This window comes from Alligator mississippiensis, chromosome 12 (genome assembly GCF_030867095.1).
Source record: "Alligator mississippiensis isolate rAllMis1 chromosome 12, rAllMis1, whole genome shotgun sequence".
NCBI lineage: Eukaryota > Metazoa > Chordata > Crocodylia > Alligatoridae > Alligator > Alligator mississippiensis.
This window is the reverse complement of record NC_081835.1, coordinates 20,750,236-20,771,675: the sequence shown is the minus strand read 5'-3', so window position 1 is coordinate 20,771,675 and position 21,440 is coordinate 20,750,236. Positions and strand designations below refer to the sequence as shown.

The window sequence follows — 21,440 nt, the reverse complement described above, 5'->3', positions numbered from 1 at the left end:
ATTTACTGCACATTTAAAGTATCACGTAAGAAAATGTGACATTATTCTAATGCACAGTAAAATAGTCTACTGCACATTAAGTGTCACTTAAACACTGCAGATGTGCTACTGTGCATTAGAGCAGCTTAATGTGCATTAATTTAGTACCTCATATTGGAGGGCATATTTACATGTGCTCCAGGGTTAGTGAGGGGCAGCACTTCAATTAGGGAAACTCTGAGGCCTGCTCTAATCAAAACACTGCTGCATCTCCTGTATTAGTGTCCCCCTGCTTAAAAATAGTGGTGGGGGGGACTTGAACTAAAGTTAGTTTGAGCTTTAGGTCATGCGACCCATTGCCGTTTTTAAGTGCGGAATGCTGATACATGAGACACAGGAGGCTGCTGGAGCATGGCAATTGCCACGCTCCAGCAGACTTAAATAATCAAGTCTGCTCCGACATGCTGGAATTTCAGCGTGTTGGAGCAGCCTCTGCACTTGTGTATAGGCGCTCTAAATTTAGTGTGCATTAGAAAAGGCGCATTAATGCACGTGTAGACGTGCCCTGTGTTTTTAATAGCTAAAGAGGAGAAAATATGGTGGCTGAAAAGCTTGGCAGACTTGCAAGGCTATTATAGGACTGCAGAGTGCTTAGCTAAGGCTCATTGTAGTGTCATCATCTAGACATTTATATTAAAGTCCTGGAGGGTTCACTAAGTTTCAGACTAGTTCTGTCAGTTTAAGAATTTAATCCAGTTTTTTGAAGGCATGTATCAATTTCCATACGTTTGCACTTGTCTAGAGTAATGCAGGTCACAAAGTCCTGTTGTATTTCCTAGTTAAGGGAATCTAGCTAGGTAGCAGATGCCCAGGAGAGATGAGACCAGTCCAAAATCTGATACATTCAGGCCTTTCTGCAAGACCTTTTTTTTTGTTCTCCCTTAAAGCTTTTCTACCATAACCATGGTGATACTTAGGATAGCTACTACTACTTTCGTACTGCAAAAGGAGCTTCTTTGATCAAGGAATTGAGAGAGTCAAGGACTCTCAGAGTCCTTAGAGTTGACTCTGCCACAGGGGAATCACATCCTACAGAAGTTCCAGTACAAAAAATGTCATAGTTTTGCCCACATAGTATTGCATGACACTAATACCTTTCAATCTGTACTCAAGTAGTGGTGTTCCTTGTGATTCTTAGTTAGAGGCACAAGTGCTAGGAAGTTGGCCATATTGATACCATTTGGAAAAAATTTTGAGGAGCTGCAGGATGCAGATAACAATATATAATGACAGAGTGTACTGCTAACTCTTAGTCCTGAAACTCTTTCAGTGGTGTGTGGATGGAAGTTAGCACATATAAAATGCACTTAAAATTCTTCATTGGTTATTCTTTTTTAAATCCTCTGAGGAAGTTTCGTATAATCTGATTCTAATCTGTTTTTGTTCCATCTACTGGACTTGTATAACTTTGTTTTATATTACTTATATTTGTCACTGATGATCAAAAAGTTGAATTTTGCTTTTAATGCTTGCTTTGAATGTGTTAACACTTAGCTCTGGGATGTGTGTGGTGTATAGTGACTGCCAATAGCACCTTATTTCCTGAATTGTACCAGTGGTGGTAATCGTGTGGCTACAAAAGGAGACTAACTTTGCCACAGTTTTTTAATTTAAAAATGGTAGTGATAGACTTAAAGGCTGATTTTTATATAAAGTTCATAGATTCATAGATGCTAGGGTCAGAAGGACCCCCTGCCCTGGGCAGGAAAGAGTGCTGGGGATAGATGACCCCATCCAGATGACTATCCAGCTTTCTGCTAAAGACCCCCAAGGTAGGGGAGAGCACTACCTCCCTTGGAAGCCCATTCCAAATTCTGGCCACCCTTACCGTGAAGAAGTTCTTCCTGATGTCCAGCCTAAATCTGCTGTCTGTCAATTTGTGACCATTGTTCCTTGTTACCCCAAGAGGCATGCTGGTGAACAGAGCACTTCTGGTTCCTTGCTGCACCCCCCCAATGATTTTGTAGGTGGCCACAAGATCACCTCTCAGCCTTCTCTTGCAGACAAAGAAGAGATCCAGGTCCTTTGGTCTTTCCTCATAGGGTTTGGCCTGCAAACCCTTAACCATATGAAGGGCCCTCCTCTGGACCCTCTTGAGGTTATCCACATCCTTCTTAAAGTACAGCACCCAAAACTAGGCGCAGTACTCTAACTGCAGTCTGACCAATACTCTAGTCTGACCAATACCCCTCATAGAGGGGAAGTATCACCTCCTTGGATCTATTTGTCATGCATCTGCTAATGCATGATAAAGTACAGTTAGCTTTGCTGATGATTTCGTCACACTGAAGATTCATGTCCATCTTGGAATCCACTATGACTTCAAGATCCCTTTCTGCTTCTGTGCTGCTGATGGGGTCATTCCCCAGCTGGTAGGTGTGCTGGATATTTTTATACCCTAGGTGCAGCACTCTGCACTTGTCCTTGTTGAACTGCATCCTATTGTGTACTGCCCACTTTTTTCCAACCTGTCCAGGTCCACCTGCAATTGTTCCCTACCCTCTGGCGTGTTCACTTCACCCCACAATTTAGTATCATCCTCAAATTTGGACGTAGTACATTTCATGCCCACAGTCAAGTCACTGATGAAGACATTGAAGAGTACAGGTCCAAGGACCGAGCCCTGTGGGACCCCCACTGCTCACATTCTTCCCGGTTGATACCGACACATCTACTACCGCTCTCTGGGTGCAACCCTCATGCCAATTTGCCACCCATGAGACTGTAATCATCTAAGTTACAGCCTCTTCATTTCTTTATGAGAATGGAATGAGATATTGTATCGAAGGCCCTCCTAAAATCCAAGTAAATGACATCCACCTCTGCTCCTGTGTCTAAGCGTTTTGTGACTTGGTCATAAAACGAAACCAGATTGGTCAGGCATGATCTACCTGCTATGAATCTATGCTGGTTTCTCTGCTGCATTATTTTTCCTGCTGGACTCCCACAAATATGATTCTTCAGAATCTTTTCAAAGACCTTTCCAAGGATGGAGGTGAGACTGACTGGCCTATAATTACTTGGATCCTCCTTCCTCCCCTTCTTGAAAATAGGGACCACATTGGCCCTTTTCCAGTCTGGACACTGGCCAATTCCTTCAGTACTCTCCTTCAGTACTCTGCAGCTCCCCTATCAGGTCATCCCCCCGTAGCCAACACCAAGTTCTTTTCTTCTTCCAAAAAAAATTGCATTAACTTATTTAAACAAACATCTCAGGATATTCATAGTATTGGCACATAATTTGAGACATGCTGCCTACTAGTTTTATGCCAGAAATTAACGTGACATACTGCATTTTCTCACATATAGCAAAGTTTGCACTATAATATACAGCACACCTGCAGTTTTGAAAGGCAGAACAAAGAAAGATTTTTCTGAATTTTTGGCTGCGTAGGTCAGACACAAACCTTAGTTTTCATAAGATGCACCTTCCCTTTCCTGTTGAACTAAAGGTGAAACCCTAACTGCTCCTGAAGACTGGTCTTCATGGGTGAATTTATGATTCTAAAAAGAGCTACGGTCTGTATGACTGTGAAGTAGGAGGAGAAAGGCCAGGGACATCTAACAAACAAAAATTGCCCTAAGAAAAGTAGTTTGAGTAGTGGAACATCAAGACCATTAAAAAGAAGAGACAATGTTTAACACCTGTGGAGTGAAGAACAGTGAGCCATTATGTTAGCTGACTTCCTTGGCTGCCTGGAATAGTAATGCCACAACTGTAACACTGTGGAGTAGGAATCAAAGTAGAGTGTTTCTGTCCTGGGCAGAAAATCAGCTTTCCCATTTAAGATGTGCTCCCCAATTTTGGTGGGGGCTGATTTGTGGAGAAGGTGTGTGTGTATATGTGATAATTATGGTAATAATAAACAGCCTGACAAGTCACAGTTTACAGATATTTTCAAATAGTTTTCATTTACTTGTTAGGGTCTTTGAAAGCTTTTGTTTGTTTGTTTTCCTCTGTGACTTAACCTTGCTCCTTTTTTGTAGGTGAACTTGAAAAGTTGAGAAAGGAGTGGAATGCTCTAGAATCTGAATGCCTTACTCTAAAGAAAGAGAATACTTTGCTTGCATCTGAGCTTCAGCGACAAGAGAAGGAGCTACACAGGTCAGTGTTGAAAGGGTTTAGCTTAAAGTTATTATAGCAAGTGAAAAGGACTTTGAAACTTCAGCATTATTTTAATGCCAATAGTTTTGTTGTTATTTTCAAAAACAGCTTGTGTACAGGAATGCTAAAATGCATGGTTCAGCTTAGGGATGACCTTGATCAAGCAGAAATTATATTTAGGCCAGAGATTCTACTTGGGTACAGATGTTCAGTTTCTGTTGGGAATCACCATTTTCCTGGTAGAAATCACAAGTGTGCAGATTCATAGATTCATAGATGCTAGGGTCAGAAGGGACCTCAATAGGTCATCGAGTCCGACCCCCTGCATAGGCAGGAAAGAGTGCTGGGTTCAGATGACCCCAGCTAGATGCTTATCTAACCTCCTCTTGAAGACCCCCAGGGTAGGGGACAGCACCACCTCTCTTGGGAGCCCGTTCCAGACGTTGGCCACTCGAACTGTGAAGAAGTTCTTCCTAATGTCCAATCTAAATCTGCTCTTTGCTAGCTTGTGGCCATTATTTCTTGTAACCCCCGGGGGCGCCTTGGTGAGTAAATACTCACCAATTCCCTTCTGTGCCCCCCTGATGAACTTATAGGTAGCCGCAAGGTCGCCTCTCAACCTTCTCTTGCGGAGGCTGAAAAGGTCCAGTTTCTCTAGTCTCTCCTCGTAGGGCTTGGTCTGCAGGCCCTTGACCATACGAGTTGCCCTTCTCTGGACCCTCTCCAGGTTATCCACATCCCTCTTGAAGTGCGGCGCCCAGAATTGCACGCAGTATTCCAACTGCGGTCTGACCAGCGCCCGACAGAGGGGAAGTATCACCTCCTTGGATCTGTTCGTCATGCATCTGCTGATGCACGATTAAGTGCCATTAGCTTTTCTGATGGCTTTGTCACACTGCCGACTCATGTTCATCTTGGAGTCCACTAGGACTCCAAGATCCCTTTTCACTTCCGTTCCACCAAGCAGGTCATTCCCTAGGCAGTAGGTATGCTGAACATTTTTCCTCCCTAGGTGCAGCACTTCGCATTTCTCCGTGTTGAATTGCATTCTGTTGTTTTCTGCCCACATGTCCAACCTGTCCAGGTCTGCTTGTAGTTGTTCCCTGCCCTCCAGCATGTCCACTTCTCCCCACAGTTTTGTGTCATCTGCAGACTTGGACAGAGTACATTTCACTCCCTCGTCCAAGGCACTGATGAAGATATTGAAGAGTATCGGTCCAAGGACCGAGCCCTGCGGGACCCCACTGCCCACACCCTTCCAGGTCGATACCGACCCATCCACTATGACTCTCTGGGTGCGACCCTCTAGCCAATTCGCCACCCACCGGACCATGTAGTCATCCAAGTCACAGCCTCTTAACTTGTTCACCAGTATGGTGTGGGATACCGTATTGAAGGCCTTCCTGAAGTCTAAGTATATGACATCAACCCCTACTCCTGCGTCCAGGCATTCTGTAACCTGGTCATAAAAAGAGACTAGATTAGTCAGGCATGATCTACCTGCTACGAACCTGTGCTGGTTTTCCCTCAGCATAATTTGTCCTGCCGCGCTCTCGTAAATGTGAACCTTGATAATTTTTTCGAAGACTTTGCCTAGGATGGAGGTGAGACTGACTGGCCTATAGTTGCCCGGGTCTTCCTTCCTCCCCTTCTTGAAAATGGGGACCACATTGGCCCTTTTCCAGTGCTCTGGGACCTGTGTGCGCCACGAGTGTTCAAATATTACCGCCAGTGCCTGTGCAATGACGTCAGCCAGTGCCTTCAGTACCCTCGGATGGAGCTCATCCGGGCCTGCCGACTTAAAGGCATCCAGTTCCTCCAAGTGACTCTGCACCATCTCAGGGTCTACGCATGGAAGTCTGGTGCCTTGCTGCTGCTTCTCTATAACCCCAGTGAGAGCCTTGTCCTGCCCCTCACTTAGGAACACTGAGGCAAAGAACTCATTGAGGAGTTCAGCCTTGTCCCCCCTGTCCATCACCAATTGCTTCTGCCCATTTAGTAGGGGTCCTATTCCACTCTGGGCCTTCCTTTTACTCCCTATATATCTAAAAAAACAATTTTTTGTTATCCTTTACTTGGGATGCCATCCTCAGCTCCACGGTAGCTTTGGCCTGTCTAACTGCCTCCCTACAAGTGCGAGCAGAGGAGATGTACTCCTCTTTGGTAATCTCTCCCCGTTTCCACTTTTTATATGATCTCCTTTTAGTCCGCAGGCTGCCCTGGATTTCTCTGGTCAGCCAAGGAAGCCTCCTGGTCCCTTTCCCTCTTTTTCCTTGCATTGGGATCGTCTTCCTCTGTGCCCGAAGGATCATTTCCTTAAGGCACAGCCACCCTTCCTGGGCTCCCATCACTTCAAAACTCCTACTCTGCAGTGCGTCCTTGACTAATCGCCTGAGTTCATTGAAATCAGCTTTCCTACTAGTTACCTTACCCACTCGACGTCTTATGGTGAATTCTATTATTTGGTGATCACTGTCCCCCAGGTGACTACCAATCTGTAGGTCCCCTATCATATCATCCCCCGTTGCCAGTACCAGGTCCAGTAAGGCATTCCCCCTAGTGGAACCGTGTACCTCCTGCGTCAGGTGGAGGTCCTGTACGCAGGATAGGAACGTGCATGAGCGGTGGGACTTTGCTGTCTGTGTCTCCCAGCAGATGTCTGGGTAGTTTAGGTCCCCCATGACTACCGCCTCTTTAGCTTTTATGGTCTCCGAGAGCTGCCTCAGGAGCCCTGAGTCTAGTTCTTCCCCTTGCTGTGGGGGTCTGTAGCAGACCTCTACCACCAAATCCCTTTCTCCTTGCCCCCATGTAACTTCACCCACAATTCTTCTACTTTCTCCTCCTTCGATTCCGTCTTGATGAGGGTCAAAGTATATTGCTCATTGACATAGAGCGCAACCCCTCCCCCTTTCTTCCCCACCCTGTCCTTTCTGTACAGCCTATAACCCTCAATATGTACCGCCCAGTCGTGGGAAGAATCCCACCAGGTTTCAGATAGCCCTACTAAGTCGTAGGTGTTTTCTGCAAGCAGGAGTGCTAGTTCATCCTGCTTGTTCCCCATGCTCCTAGCATTAGTATATAGGCACTTGAGCCCTGTGACTGGTGCCTTTTTTGCCCCCCAGCTCCGATTCCCAAAGGGCCCCTTATTGCTTACCTGCTTATTGCTTACCTGTGCTATATTGCTGGCCGCCCCATGGATTGCAGGTTCCCGATGTTCTCCTTCTTCAGGCTGGGCTGTCCTTGTGTGTGCTACATGGTTTGGTGGTCCTCGGCTTCCCCTGCCCTCATCTTCCCCTCCCCCCAACGAGCCTAGTTTAAAGCCCGGCGGAGGAGATCCGCCAACCTGGAAGAGAATACATGCTTACCTTTGGGGGACAGGTGAAGCCCATCCCAACTGAGCATGTCCCTCGTCGTGATGTGTGGGTCGTTGTCCAGGAAGATGTTCAAGCTTTTTCTCCCAGAGCAAAAATGGTCACTCTGGGAGAAAAATAACCCAGAAACAGCCAGGGTTAAAAGGTTCCTGGCAGAGTTTCTCCCAGGAGACTTAATGTCTGCATGTTTTCTTGTGGTTTAAGTCCTCCTGGGGTCCAGGAGGAGTGGAATGAGGAGAAAGGCTCCTGTAACTTCCTAAGGCCAGGATCACCTGCTTGGAGAAGGTCAAGGGGCAGCTGCTCTCGCCCATCCTGTAGACTGGGAAGGAAGGGGTAACTACCAGCTTCTCCCTGCCTGCTTCTCACACCAGTGTGAGAAGTGGCAGGGCCTTTGTTGCACTGATCCATCTGCTCAGCTCCTGAGCACAAGCAGCTAAGTGTCCAACAGTGTCACTGAACCCTGCCTGCTTCCCCGGCCTCTCCCTACTTCATCCTCCCACTGCTTAGCTGAGCAGCTGGGAGGAGGGCGGCAAGGGGAAGCCAGGGTCAAGGAGGCTATCTCTGGCATAATGGGACAAAGACCCTCACCTGCTCCTCACACTGGAGTCCCAAGTGGTATGGAGCATGTGGGGACTTTGCCCCACTGCTGCATTTGCTCTCTTTATGTGTACTAAAAGCTGAGCAGAGGGAGCGCCACTATAATCCCCTGTCTGCTTCTCATGCTAGAGTTCCCAGTTTGAGAAGTGGACAAGGGGGCGTTGCCTTGCGTGGGAATGGGAGGACATTCCTATTGTGGGAGGCCCACCATTTCCTCAGGCTTGGATCACCTGGGAAAGGCTCAAGGGACAGTGAGGGGGCCGTTGCAAGCTGAATGTCTGTGTTGCTCCCTCTTCCAGAAACATTGCTAGCAGTGGAAATTTTCTGCCACTAGAAATGAACATTTGTATAAATCCTTAGTTGCGTTTACTAATTTTAAACTTGTTTTCTAGTATTTGTTACATACAAATATAAGATCTTATCCGAAGCAGGTTCTGTTTTTAATAATTCAGCTGTTTAATTAGGGTTTGGGGAAAATGCATAGTGACATTGGTTAAAAGTAGTAAAAAGCATCTTTTGTTACCCAAAATGACAATACCCAATATAGATAAACTTGGATTAGCAAAGTTCTGTTTGGAGCTTGCAAATAATGTTGAGATGAGTTGTTATTCTCTATATGGTCACAATATCGATAGCCATAGTGAACTAAAGTAATCTTATGTAGTGTGTTTCATTACTATGTTATGACAACAGTGGATAAAAATAAACCACACATTCTTATGAATTGTATACTTTGCATCCAGTTGTTTATAGAGTGCAGAATTATTCATAATGTGTTACATTTTGTGCATTCTTCAAACATATTACCTCACTGCTAAAGAATGCCTGAAACATGTAACATAAATAGCAACTTGTCTGTGTTATCCCCTTGCCTGCTGCTATTCTTTGTCTTTCAGTTCTGGCATCTTGTAGTTTGATTCAATTTACAGTGTAATCTTGGGACAATACTGTGTCTGTATTTTTTTTGCTTTGATCTCCCCATTCCCCCCATCCCTATGCTTAGGGTGCCCTAATTTCTAGCTATATTGCTTGAACTAATGAAAGATTCCCTGTAGTGAAAAACATTCCAGACCCGGGATGAATCAGTTGGCTAAGGAAACAGAAGCAAAGCCTTTCTACATCTTTTCCCATCTTCTGTTAATTCCATACCTCCTCCCCATCTCTTTCTACTGCATCCAATCCAGCAAGTCCTCTTTCACTCCATTTCAAGGGCCCATTTTAACAGTATCCAGTGTGTTGATATATTCCCACCAGTCAATCCATTCCCTGTCAGATTCTACTCATCTAGGATTGAGTAAAAACTGGAAATTCAGAGCCAGATTTTCTAGACATAGAGGTAATAGTCTGTGCACAGAAATACATGATCACTTTCGCACCTGTTTTTTCACAGAAAAAAATGCACGTTCAGGTATGAGGCTTGACTGGAAACACCAACATACATCATTAGTTCAGTATTTATTCAACTTAGATTTTATGTTACTAAAATGAACCGCCTTGTGAGGAGATTATATTTTTAAGAAGACAGGTGCATTTTCTATTTAAGAGCATGCCTGTTCATGATTAATCAATTATAATTAACTATATTAAATGTATTTATTATATCAATTATACTATTATAAATTATAGTAAAATAAACTATAACTATTATACTATTTATAAAATGTAGTATAGGTAGAAAGTATAGAGAGTATATAGCATAGGTAGTAAATATAGTATATTTATAAAACTTTTATTAGTAATTAGCTCCTTGAGTTCCATTGCTCTCTCTGTGAGTTCCTTACAAATACTTTGAGTAAAGACTATTTTCCATATGTAAATAGGCAGTTATATGAAAAATGTAAATCCTTGGCTTAAATTTTCCCAGTTCATTTTGTATACAGGGTAACAATATTGCTGACCATTCCAAGTTTTGATAGTATTGTTTTGATATTTGTATAGCATGTAAAGATTTTGAGGATGAAAAATGACTTTACAAATTATCTGAATAATTTAAGATGAGACATAAATTGAGTATTGTTTTGCAGCTCTCAGAAACAGAGTTTAGCGCTAACCGGTGATCTAAGTGTTCTTGAAATGACTCGCAAAGAACTTGAAAATCAAATGGGAACTTTAAGGGAACAGCATCAACGGGATGCAGCGAGTCTAAAATCTCTACTCACTGAGGCTGAGAATCAAGCAAAGGATGTACAGAAAGAGGTAAAGTAAAATATTTATTCCTGTTATGATTGGACCTTTTACCTAGCAGTTGTTTTTATGCTATTTAGTTGAAAATCAAATTAAAAAAATAGGAAGCAACTATAATATCAAAACTCCTCAATGTTCATACAAGTGGTTTTATGTTAGTTGTTCATGATTTACAAAGTGGGGATTTGCATGCCTAGAATGGAGAGTGTATCTTAAGTTGCATGTGTCTGAAAATATTTTGCATATTTCCTTTTATATGCTATTGAACTACATTAGTGATGCACTGTTTTAAGCTGTGCACTGACGGTCTTGATTTACACAACTATGATTTGAGTAGGAGGTGGTCCATAGTCTTCCTTGCCATAATGTCACAGATTCTCAGTAGACTGTACAAGTATGAATTAACTGCTCTTAGACAGGTTGGCCTTTTACAGTAGATTACGCTCACTTTTTCTCAAGATTAGGGATGTGCATCTTTTTCAAAGGTGAGGGCCCTTTATATTTAAATAGGGTCTGTCTTGGATCCTTGGTCTTTGGCAGGCAATTAGCAAGTGCATATGAAAGAGCCAGAAATCCTTCAAATGAGATGATTTGAAGCCCAGGGTCTCAGGAACATATCTAGATAAAAGTTATAACTTCTTACATTTACTTGCCTTATTCTCACAAATGCTGTTAATTTTTGTCCGATCACTGCTATTTTCCATATCCTTCTAGCAATCCCTTTCCTTGCTTTCTCATGAATTCACCACCATGATGTTTTATGCCATTTTCATGTTTCAGAAAAATAATGTAAGTTAATCTTGTTAAGATGAAATGTTAAAACCAGTGGATATTGTGTATTCATGAAGGAACTAATCTTTATAGCTCATGTAGTAGACCTGTGTCAATGGTCAAGTCTTCTCTCATACTTAATGCCCTCTGGTAGGCATCGCCACAAAAAACTGAACCTAAGTATATCTTAAATCGGGTAGGCAACCCTCATCAAGGGTGCTAGAGCATGGCATGCAAAGGCATTTTGCTTGGCGCACGTGCCTCTGGACAGACGGCGGGGAAAGGGCTGGGGCTGTGCTGTCATCACAAAGATCGGGCCCCTTGTGGCTCCCACGCTCTGCTCCTGCCATGCCAACATCTTACAAGTTAAGCTTGCAGGTGTTTTAGGTATTCTGCTCAAAAACATTGCTTACCCCTGCCTTAAATGCTGTGGACAAGCTTCTCTTGATGCAGGAATGTAAAACAGTGACCAAAAGTTGTGCCCATATTTGGACCACATAGAAGTTAACAGCCTGATGTTAACAGTGCACAATATTTGAAAATCTGCCAAGAACCCATGTTTATTTTTATAACCTTTTCAATTTTAATCTCAAGTTCAGCTTTGTTGTGGGAGGATTTGATTGACCTTCTTACTTGACCTTCAGTTTGTTGCACCCATTTGACTGGCGCAGATATCTGCTTATATACAGATGTAAGAATTAACCAGAAATGAAGTAGGATTCTCTCTCTCCAGTCCATGGCTGGCCTGTATGGCACTTTGTGGCTCAATGAGTATTTACTTAGTGGTATTGTATTTACTAAGACCAACGCATCAGCTATTCACAAAATTTCTCTTAGATTTGGAGATTTTTGTCGTTAAAGAGTTTTTCTAATGTGGAGTTCTGTGCATTGCCACAGAAGGGATACTTAATAGACTGTAACACTTCTGGGCTAATATTAATGCATTGTCCCTCCCGATTATTGATGGACATGGTAATAATACACTACATACATTGAATATGTTTGGGTACTGTTATGATGTAGTTGGGAGTCAACATACTGCACTGACTTTCACCATTTTTCTTGAAAAGGGCATAACACCATTTATCCAAAGTATTATTTTAACCTCTTTGGTAAAAGAATCCACTAACTGTTTATCTCCAGAATACCCCAGGAAATTGAAAGTTGATGATGGAAGTATTGCTTCTTACTGTTAAAACAAAGCAGGTCTGATTTGTTCAGTTCCACGACAGGAAATTTACAAGGCAAAAACACCAGAGTCCTATACAAAGCGATTTAAGAAAAGGAGTAAAAAAATATTTCTTTTTGAGCGAGTTCTGAAATAAGGCCCATCACATTCATAGAGGCAGAGTATGGTTGGATATTGTTGTCTTTTGAATGAGATTTAAGAGTTCTGAAGTTGTGGTCAGTGAAGGTTGTGTGCCATGGTATTTAGTCATTTAGCTTCTACTTCTTGACTGTGTATAATTGTACTCTACTCATTTCTCATGCAGTTTCCTTTGAAAAATTGTAATTTTTACTTACTTTTCTGATGTGTAGTGCAATGTGCTGCCCACTGTTAGCGGCACCCTTTGATCTAAGAAAGAGGTTACATTCCAGTGATAGGTGAAATAATTTTTGCTTGAAGTACATGTCATTTGTTAAAATCATTGTCATCCTGCAAGATAAAATATTATGTGAATGTAAGACTGCTTTTTTGTCTTACTTCCAGCAGGGTGTCAAAATTCCCTTTATTATCAAAAGGAGGAAGCAAGCATACAGTTTCAGCTTGTGGGGATGAAATCCAAGTTAAAAGAAGATTATTTTAGTAAAAAAGAGAACAGAGTGCTTTGGTCTTGTTTCTCTTTGGGAAATAGTCTTAACTACCCTTAAACAGGCCTTTTATCTGCTGTCTTTTTAAATACAAATATTAATTCAAGCCAAATTATTTTCAAATTTACTGCTGAAAATGAAAGTATTGTACCCAAAGTTGCTTTAACAGGGCTTATCTTCTCGCATCCAATTTAAACTGGGTCTGTAGATTGTTTTTTCTTTGCCTTTAGTATGAAAAGACACAGGCTGTACTCTCAGAGCTGAAGTTGAAGCTTGAGATGACTGAGCAGGAAAAGCAATCAATCACAGATGAGCTCAAACAGTGTAAAGAAAACCTGAAGCTGCTACAAGAAAAAGGAAACAATGTAAGTCTGTACAAACTGTATGGGCCTCTGGTCATGGCACGGTGGTGGCAATTCTCAGTTGAGTGAGAACATCTCTGTTTTATACAATAAAGGCTGGGTTTTCAAGAGTTGTACACAAAACTATAGGAGCAAATTGCATGCCTGATGTGGCCATGCAGGTACTGTAAATGCAAATGATCATTTGTTTCTGAATTGGACATTTGCATGTACAGATTTGTAGATTAAGTATGCCATTCCAGTAAGTGTGCATACAGATTAAGTGTGTGGCATCATACAAAGGCTTATAATTGTCCTTTGACTGCTGCCTTTTTGGAAAAATCTGGACTAATTACTAGTGATCCAGAAGCTGGAAAAACATTTTTCTTCATAAAATGATGCAGAAAACATTTTATATGAAAGCCAAGAGATCTGGACCCAAAAACAACTTTCAAAAATAAAAGGAAGACCCAACTTTCAAAGATAAAAGGAAGACCCAACTTTCCTAAGGATATCCTATCTGGATGGTGATTTTTTTAAGCAGATTATGTCCCCTAACTCATGGTCATGCCTCTTAAGGGCACAGGTCCCTGGGGTGCTTGGCCTCTGTTGCACGTATTAAAGAACAAAGTGGAAATGCACTGCAGTTTCTACCTCACTGTTTGGAATGGCCTCTTGTAGAGTAACTAATTTGAAAGACTGTCAGCAGGCTTAACCCAACAGCCAGAGCCGTGATGGTGCTATGATGGCCAAAGTCCTCTAGATGCAACCAAGAGTGGCAGAGCTGCTTTAACTCCACTGTTCTAGGGTTTTTTAAGATGTAGTTGATGAAGAAGGAAAGCGAATGGGAGGCCATATTTAATTTTCCTGCAAGAGGCATAACTGGGCACTTGGGTGTCCTGAGTGGCAGTGGCACACAAGAAAGTATCAGGAGCTTTGCTGCTAGCACCAGTGGTTAGGTCAGGCCTGCAGCACTGCTGCTGCTAGTTTTGTGCCCACCCAAGGATCAGTGCCCCCACTTCATTATGCTGCTGCTTCTTGCTGTTGGAAGTGTGACTGGTAATAGTCTTCTCTCACCATCTTCTTCTTGCTTGGGACCTTGCGCTAAACTCCTGCTAGAGTGTGAACAAACAGAAAGAAACCGCCTGCTATTTCAGAATGTTTTGAATGGATGGATTGTGAGTAGAAGGCTCCTTGCCTTTGCCTTGTTAGGAACCTGGTCTTTCAAAGGCAAACTGAATAATCAAAAGGGGGATAATGGGGTAGAAGAGCTATGCGGGGAAATAGGAAAATTGATGGAAAGAGGAAGATTTTCAGGGAGAGAAGGAGGTGTATTTATAGAAATAGGGGGATTCTTATGGGGGAAAAGAGGGACTGAAGTTTATATACAACCAAGTAAGGAACCATAACGCTAGCTGAAAACCACTTCTAGGGAGGACTGGAAGAACTAGTTGGAGTACGAGCAGCACTACTGTTTGGGCTATGGCCTCACTGAAGAAGCTTCTATTTGACACTCACAAGGTGACTTTAAAAAAAAAAAATCCTAAAATTTAGTTATGCTTGTGGATTGTCAAAAAACATCTCACTTGGTAACTCAATCTTCTGCACCTGGCATCAGCCCCAGGGGCTGGAAGCTTTTACAGGTGCTGGTGATCACTTGGTGTCTTGAGTCACTCTTTTCTACCTCGCTTTTGAGGAATGAAGGCCAAGATATTCCAAAGGAAGGTTCGCAACTGTAGAATTTACTCCCTTTTGGACATGTCAACACCTGAGTTTATGGGCATATTTTTAGTCAAGTATTTGCCTGTTTATCAACAGAAAGGAGACTTTCATTATATGATGATGCTTGATAAGGGAGTATAATTTATCATCTTTTTGGGCAATTGCATTAAATATGGTATTTGGTTATAAATTGTCATGCACCTAGATGCCACAGGCATATATACATACATATAATGAATAAAATAAATGCCATATAACCTTCTGTGTACTATAAATGCTAGAGCAGAGAACATTTTTTTTAGTCCAGTTGGAATAATTTTAGATGCCCACAAGTTCCTTTGTGTTTGGTGTTTTATAATTACACGTCACCTTTTTCCTCCTGGATGGGTGAAGCATGAATGTAAAAAAAGTTAGGTCATGTTCTGAAAGCATAGCACTATGGTGTGCTACATGTGTTTGCATGTTTGTAGTTACTGATTAGATTTGACTGGATGGATTTGTTTGTGAATGGTTTTAGAACATTTAGCTGCTTTTGATTCACTTAATATCAACTTTTTTTTTGGATACTGCATTGATTATTTCTAACAACACGCTTCTTTGATTTGCGACAGCAACTGCAAGACAATGATGCTGCATGAACATGAATTTATGATAGTTTCATATAATTTGAATAAAGGATATTTGCCTTGGTTAAAACAAATGTCAGCTAACATGAGATCGATGCTTGTATTGTCCAGGGTAGAACACCTACATTTTATGTTTATTGGGCCAAATTTGTTGTTTTACTATGAAATGACTGTCTTGTATTTAAAAAAATTCCCTGTAAACTTTATTGCAGAAAATCCTCAAACATGAGTTAAATATAAATTCATGTTTAGCTCTGTGAAAAATCAACATGGCTTCAGCCCCAAAATCAAAAAATAAAACACAACCAAAACCCTCCAAAAAAAGACATCTATCATGATCTGAAGGGGGTGGGAGGGAAGTGGAGGGGGGGATGTTTGTGTGTGTCTGTATTAACAGAGACACGGAGAAAACGTGTCTCTGTTAATACAAGAAGCCTTGTCTTTCAAGGCTAGTTTAAGAAAAAAAATCACTATACAATTATCATGACTCTGACAGTCATCTCTTTGAAACATTATTAAATGTATAATACTATGGATAATCCTTATCCAGTCCAAGCCTGAAGCATTACAGCCTTGAAACTAAGGGTATTTTTACATATGCTCCAGGGGCAGGGGTGGGGGGTGCTTTAATTAGAGCAGCTCAGAGATGCTCTAATTGAAGTGCCCAGAGCATCAAACAAGCTTTAGTTAAAGTGCCCCGCCACCATTTTGAAGCATGGGGATGCTGATACATGAGGCGTGGAAGCTGCTGTAGTGCACTAATTAGCACACTCCAGCAGACTCGATTAGTGGAGTAATTATAATTACAGCACATCGGAGCAGCCTCCCCACATGTCTACAAGCACCCTAACTAAACAAGTTTGAGTACAGTGGAAACAAGGTCACAAAGTAAATGAGTTATAGTATCTTGATGGCCTGAAATCTGGAAAGTAAAACGCATTACTGTAGCCCAGGAGAACATGATTTAAATCCAGCTTGGGGTTCTCACAGGTAGGGATATTCACATTTAGGATTCCCAGCTGGCCTGTGCTCCATCACTTGGAGGACTTCATTGTTAATGTTGAGCAATATTGCAATGTCATGTCTTGACTACATGGCTTTCTGGGGTGATTCAGTCATAACTGATTCATTGGAGAAGAAAGTAATTTTTCTTGGGATTATGGGTCTTGAAATTGTGAGAAAATGAAGAAAAGATGAAAAACCTGTTATGCTGCTTGGACCTTCCAAATATGCTGATTCCAGTGTGTAGGGATGCCCGGATGAGGTGACTCAGTATAAAGGAAAACTCATGCTGCATCTTGCACCATTGAAATAAGGGGGGGAAAAAACCCCAAAACGCTAATGTGATGAAGACCTGCAATCAGTGTAAATATAAGCCTCAATTTTGACCTGAAATTCTAAATTCCAAGTGGTAACAAAGGCTTCTTTAGAACATTTTTCTTCTTACTTCACTGTATTTTTAAATATCCATGTTAATTTGAGTAGAGTGGTGTACTGACATTGTATACCAAATTAGATCGTGCTGTATCGTGGTAGATGTCTTTAATTCATTTCAATTAAAAAAAAAACCTCACTCTGTGACTTATTTCCCCCTATCTAAATCATCTTTACCTGATTGATTTTATAGCACAAAATGATTTTTAATATCCCTTCCCTTCTTTAGCCTTCCATATTACAACCCGTCCCAGCCGTATTCATCGGCCTAATCCTGGCTTTCCTGTATTGGTGTTACGGCCCATTGTGGTAGAGAAAGGTACAAGCACTACTGTTCAGTTAATGTATGTTTGTCCCTCTCACCTGTTTGTGCCATTTCTGTAAAATATGCATGGTGAAGTGCTCACAGGATTTACCTGAAGCAAACCCTTCATTTACTATACCATACTTATGGTACTGACAAGCTGAGCAACTACTAATCATTTAATGTTTGTGTGGTTTCTTGTTGATAATTCTAACAATGAATTAATTTCAACCCTAACCAGTTTTGAATGTACATCTTTTCACTTGGTCTTGTTTGTCTTTAGCAAAATGGGGTAAATTCTTATAAAATGTTGCAATGTCAGGACCTGAAAAAAACCCCCAAAAACTGATTGCTGAATCACATGTGAAAAATGAAGAGTTTGCCTCTTTAAATAGAAATTTGGTCCCTTTTTTCTTACTTTTTGGATTTAGCAATTCCTTTCTGACTTTAAACACTTCTTCACTTTCTCACTATTGCTGTGAAGAAGATGGAAAAAGGACAAGATGGGAATGACAAATAGGTGGTGGGTTTGTATTCTTAATTCTCACCTTGCACTACATCCCCAGTGTCTCTTAGTGTGTCTTCTGTAAAACGTTGTCCTCAATCTAAGATACCATTCAAACCCATTGAAAATTATTTTGATAGGTTCCACTAAACTTATGTCACAGATCCAGCTTAAAAACACAAAAGCAAAGAAGTTTAAAATGTCAACATTTTGTCTAGCAGTTCTTTGGCACAAGCTATATTGTGAGCATATTCAGCCCTCTGTTGTTTAAGAGATGTTCTCTTTGGGGTGTGTTGTAATGCACTTGGAAATACAGCACTAACAAAGAATCTCTTGCTGATGTTCCATCATGAAGACTTGTCTGTTGGAATACCTTGTGCTAGAAAACAGAGTTTAACCCCTTGGTGCCAAGAGTCAAGATTTCCCAACAGTTAAGGGCTCATGGGAAGTATATTAGTGATACTTACCAACAGGTGCTCAGGACTTAAGGAACCAAGGGGTTAACTGACTAGTGTGAACTAGAACAAATATGACGTTGATTTTTTCTTTCTCTCCACACAGAGACAATGGCCTTGGATGCCTGTGATGGCAGCTTTGGTTGCTGTAACAGCCGTGGTGCTGTACCCAGGCCTAACCAGAGCTTCTCCATGAGAACTGTTGTTGAATCCATACACCGTCCTCCCTTTTAGAAGCTGGCATCACTCACATACTGGGGGAAAACAGATTAATTCTCTTCCTTTTTACCTCTTAATATAATGCAGCTCTGCGTGAGAACAGCAGTAGGGTCATTTGCTTTAAACTGTATAAAATGTATCTGTCTATAAAGAGGGAATAAAATTGTGACTTCATTCTACTGTGAGCAATACTTTTGCTTACAATTTCATGTAATTTTTAAATTGGTATGTTGGGATTCTAAATACTATAATGGTGGCCTAAAATAGGCTTCTTGGTACCAAATTATTTATAATGGTTAGGTTTGTGGATATTTTGCTTTAGAATCTGATTGCCAGGTTTAAAAGATAAACTTGCTTTTCTGATTTGGATACCCATGCCAAATAACCGTGTAGCTACTTGGAACACATGTGGTTTGCTCAGTGCCTTTCAGTTTGGGGGTTTTTTTTTACATTAATATATACCATTTGACTTGCTGTCAGTCACTGAGCTATTGGGAACAAGATAATGTCTCTTTCCAGGCCTTTTGAAGGAAGCAAATAATTTTCTTTGGTGAGGATTTTGTTTTATTAATGATTTTGGAGAATACATACAGTTCATGTCCAGCCTTAAAGAGATAAGATAGAGAAGACATTGATGGCAAACACCAGCCTAGAATATTTTGTGTGCGCGTGTGTGAGTGCAAGCATGTGTGTGTTCTTGAGTGAACTAAAAGGTATTTCTGGGAGCAAATACTGGGTCATTTGATGGACATAGTGCAGTGATTCAACTTATGTTAACTTTAGTTTGAATGTAATTTATTAAATTTCATATATTTAAAGAGACATTCTTTAAATGTATGAGTACTTTCTCACATATCACATTTTATCCATTTATTTTTTTCAATCATTTAATACTTTCAAAATTGAGCTGGAGAAGTAATATTTGTCTCTTTAGATAAGCTTTTATTGACATAATTTCATTAAGAAAACTGCAAGAGTGCATATATGATTAACTGAGAAAAAAGATTCCATGGTGGACAAAGTAATTGCAAAGCTGGAATCAGTTAACTGGTCGAGTATGCATCAGTTGATGAGATTAGTTTAATTTTGGTAATTAGAAACTTTGCATCAACATGGCCTTAAAGTACAATACAGTGGTCCCCATTAAAACGTGTATTTTCCTAGTCTAAGAGTTAACTGTTGTTAATTATTGACTTTAATGAGAACCACTGTAACTGAGCACTGAATTTAAATGTTGGCTACAAGTTGTCTTGCGCAACACAGCAGTTCTAACAAAAATGTTTATTAAGGACTTGTACAGTATGCTAAAATGGATTGCAAAGGAAAATGGTTTGGTTAAGGGAAACTTCAAAATAGGAAGATTATCTCAAAGATTTATTTGGCTTTAAAAGATTAATGGCAATCAACAGATCTAGTTAAATATTTAAATAGAAATTTAGTATATAATTTGCCTTTGTGAGGTTTTGAGGGTCATTGTCTGTCCTTTTAATTAAAGGTCCTATCTTAAGCTACTTGGGATTTGCTAATGGGAGGATCATTAGATTTTTGGAAAAAATAGTCCACAAGTGACTCTTAGAAAGTGTTATTATCATCTAGTTTGTTTCTTTCATCATTTTCAGTTGCAGGAAGCCACCCCACCACAAAACACTTGTTTGCCAGTGGTACTCAGTACCTCTTGTATATAGGTTATTGCAAATATTGTTCTGAAATGCTTAACTTCAGAATTACATTTTTTAAAGTAAATAATTGTTTTAAATCTATTTTGTAAAGATATAAAAAGTACAATAGAATTTCTGGAGTACAGATTAAACTATTTGCACTAACACACGTGATGTGCATGATTTAATAAAATAACTTTACTCTCCCTGTGCATGTTTGAGTTGAATCTCATTTGAAAACAATAGATTTGTGCTAAATTCATTGCGTATTAGGCATTGCTACAATTATTAGGCACAACATACACAGCATGTTTGGTAGGACTGAGAATCAAGAGATTTCACGTTGCATCTCACATATGCGTTGTTTAGATCTGAATGTCTTGTACACCACACTTGTCTTCTATTCACGTCTAGTTTTAAGGGAAAAAGAAAGGTGTGACACAGGTCTTGGTGGGGGTTACTGCCGTAGAAAAATCAGGGGGGAGGGATTTTTTGGAAGGTGGAACTTTGTGAGAGCCTGTGGTAAGGGTGGAAAGCCAGGGTAGGGTGGTCAGGGAAAATCTGAGCTAGCTGGGGGGGGAGTTATTGAAGGCATGAGGAGCTTAAGGTAGTCTCTGTACTTTGCCTTCTCTCTTCCTTAGGCTTTTTCATTTCTACTTTTCCCATTTCAACCCTTGTTTCTTTGCCCCCAGCCTTCATTCACTGGCATCTTTCCATCGCCCATTCTTAATGCTTTTCCACACAACTGTCATGTCAGTAGGGGGAGCAGAAGGGAGGTGTATCATAATGGGACTGGATATCTGAAACACCAGTTGCTCCTGGTAGCTAGAAAGAACTGTAGTCAATCCCTTTCACACTCTTGCAATTCAGCTGTAGGTCTTGCATGACAGGTCTACCAAATATGCCACAAAAGCTGCCTGACTCTTGGCAACTTCATTTTACTGTGCCATAGATCTTATTTATAAGTGACCTTTTGACTTGGTTTTCAGTAGTCGTCATAACACCAAACAGCTAAAATAAATCCAGTATGTCTGTATTCAAGGAAGAAAACAGGTTCTCAGTTTGTTGGAACTCCATGCATGTGTGCATATTTGTATTCAGATCATGAACACAGGCATAAATAAGTAATCCACTTTTGCATGGATTTGTGCATTTGCATCTGCATATAGAGTTACTGTATTTCCTTACCACAGTGGTATTGCTGAGATCTACTGAGGTTTGCATGTTTAAAAGTTTATCAGGGATGAGTTAATATGTGAAGTGCACTCACTTTCTTAGGGTGATCCCTGAGAGATGA

The 21,440-nt window shown here is 40.9% G+C and overlaps 1 protein-coding gene across 21 annotated transcripts in view; it reads left to right on the top strand.

The window, feature by feature from the left end:
* SLMAP (sarcolemma associated protein) overlaps nucleotides 1-20,355 on the top strand; it is a 165,823-nt gene extending 145,468 nt beyond the window's left edge. For 11 of the 21 annotated variants that reach the window (XM_059715852.1, XM_019495434.2, XM_014596558.3 and 8 more), the window contains 4 exons: nucleotides 4,027-4,144; nucleotides 10,137-10,308; nucleotides 13,110-13,244; nucleotides 18,373-20,355. In XM_059715852.1, the coding sequence (XP_059571835.1) occupies nucleotides 4,027-4,144; nucleotides 10,137-10,308; nucleotides 13,110-13,244; nucleotides 18,373-18,462 (515 nt within the window). In that variant the 3' untranslated portion in view covers nucleotides 18,463-20,355. Of the gene's footprint in view, nucleotides 1-4,026; nucleotides 4,145-10,136; nucleotides 10,309-13,109; nucleotides 13,245-17,231; nucleotides 17,322-18,372 lie in introns of all 21 variants that reach the window. The other 10 variants (XM_059715856.1, XM_059715855.1, XM_059715860.1 and 7 more) reach the window with 1 other exon arrangement.
* The last annotated feature ends 1,085 nt before the right edge of the window (nucleotides 20,356-21,440 follow it).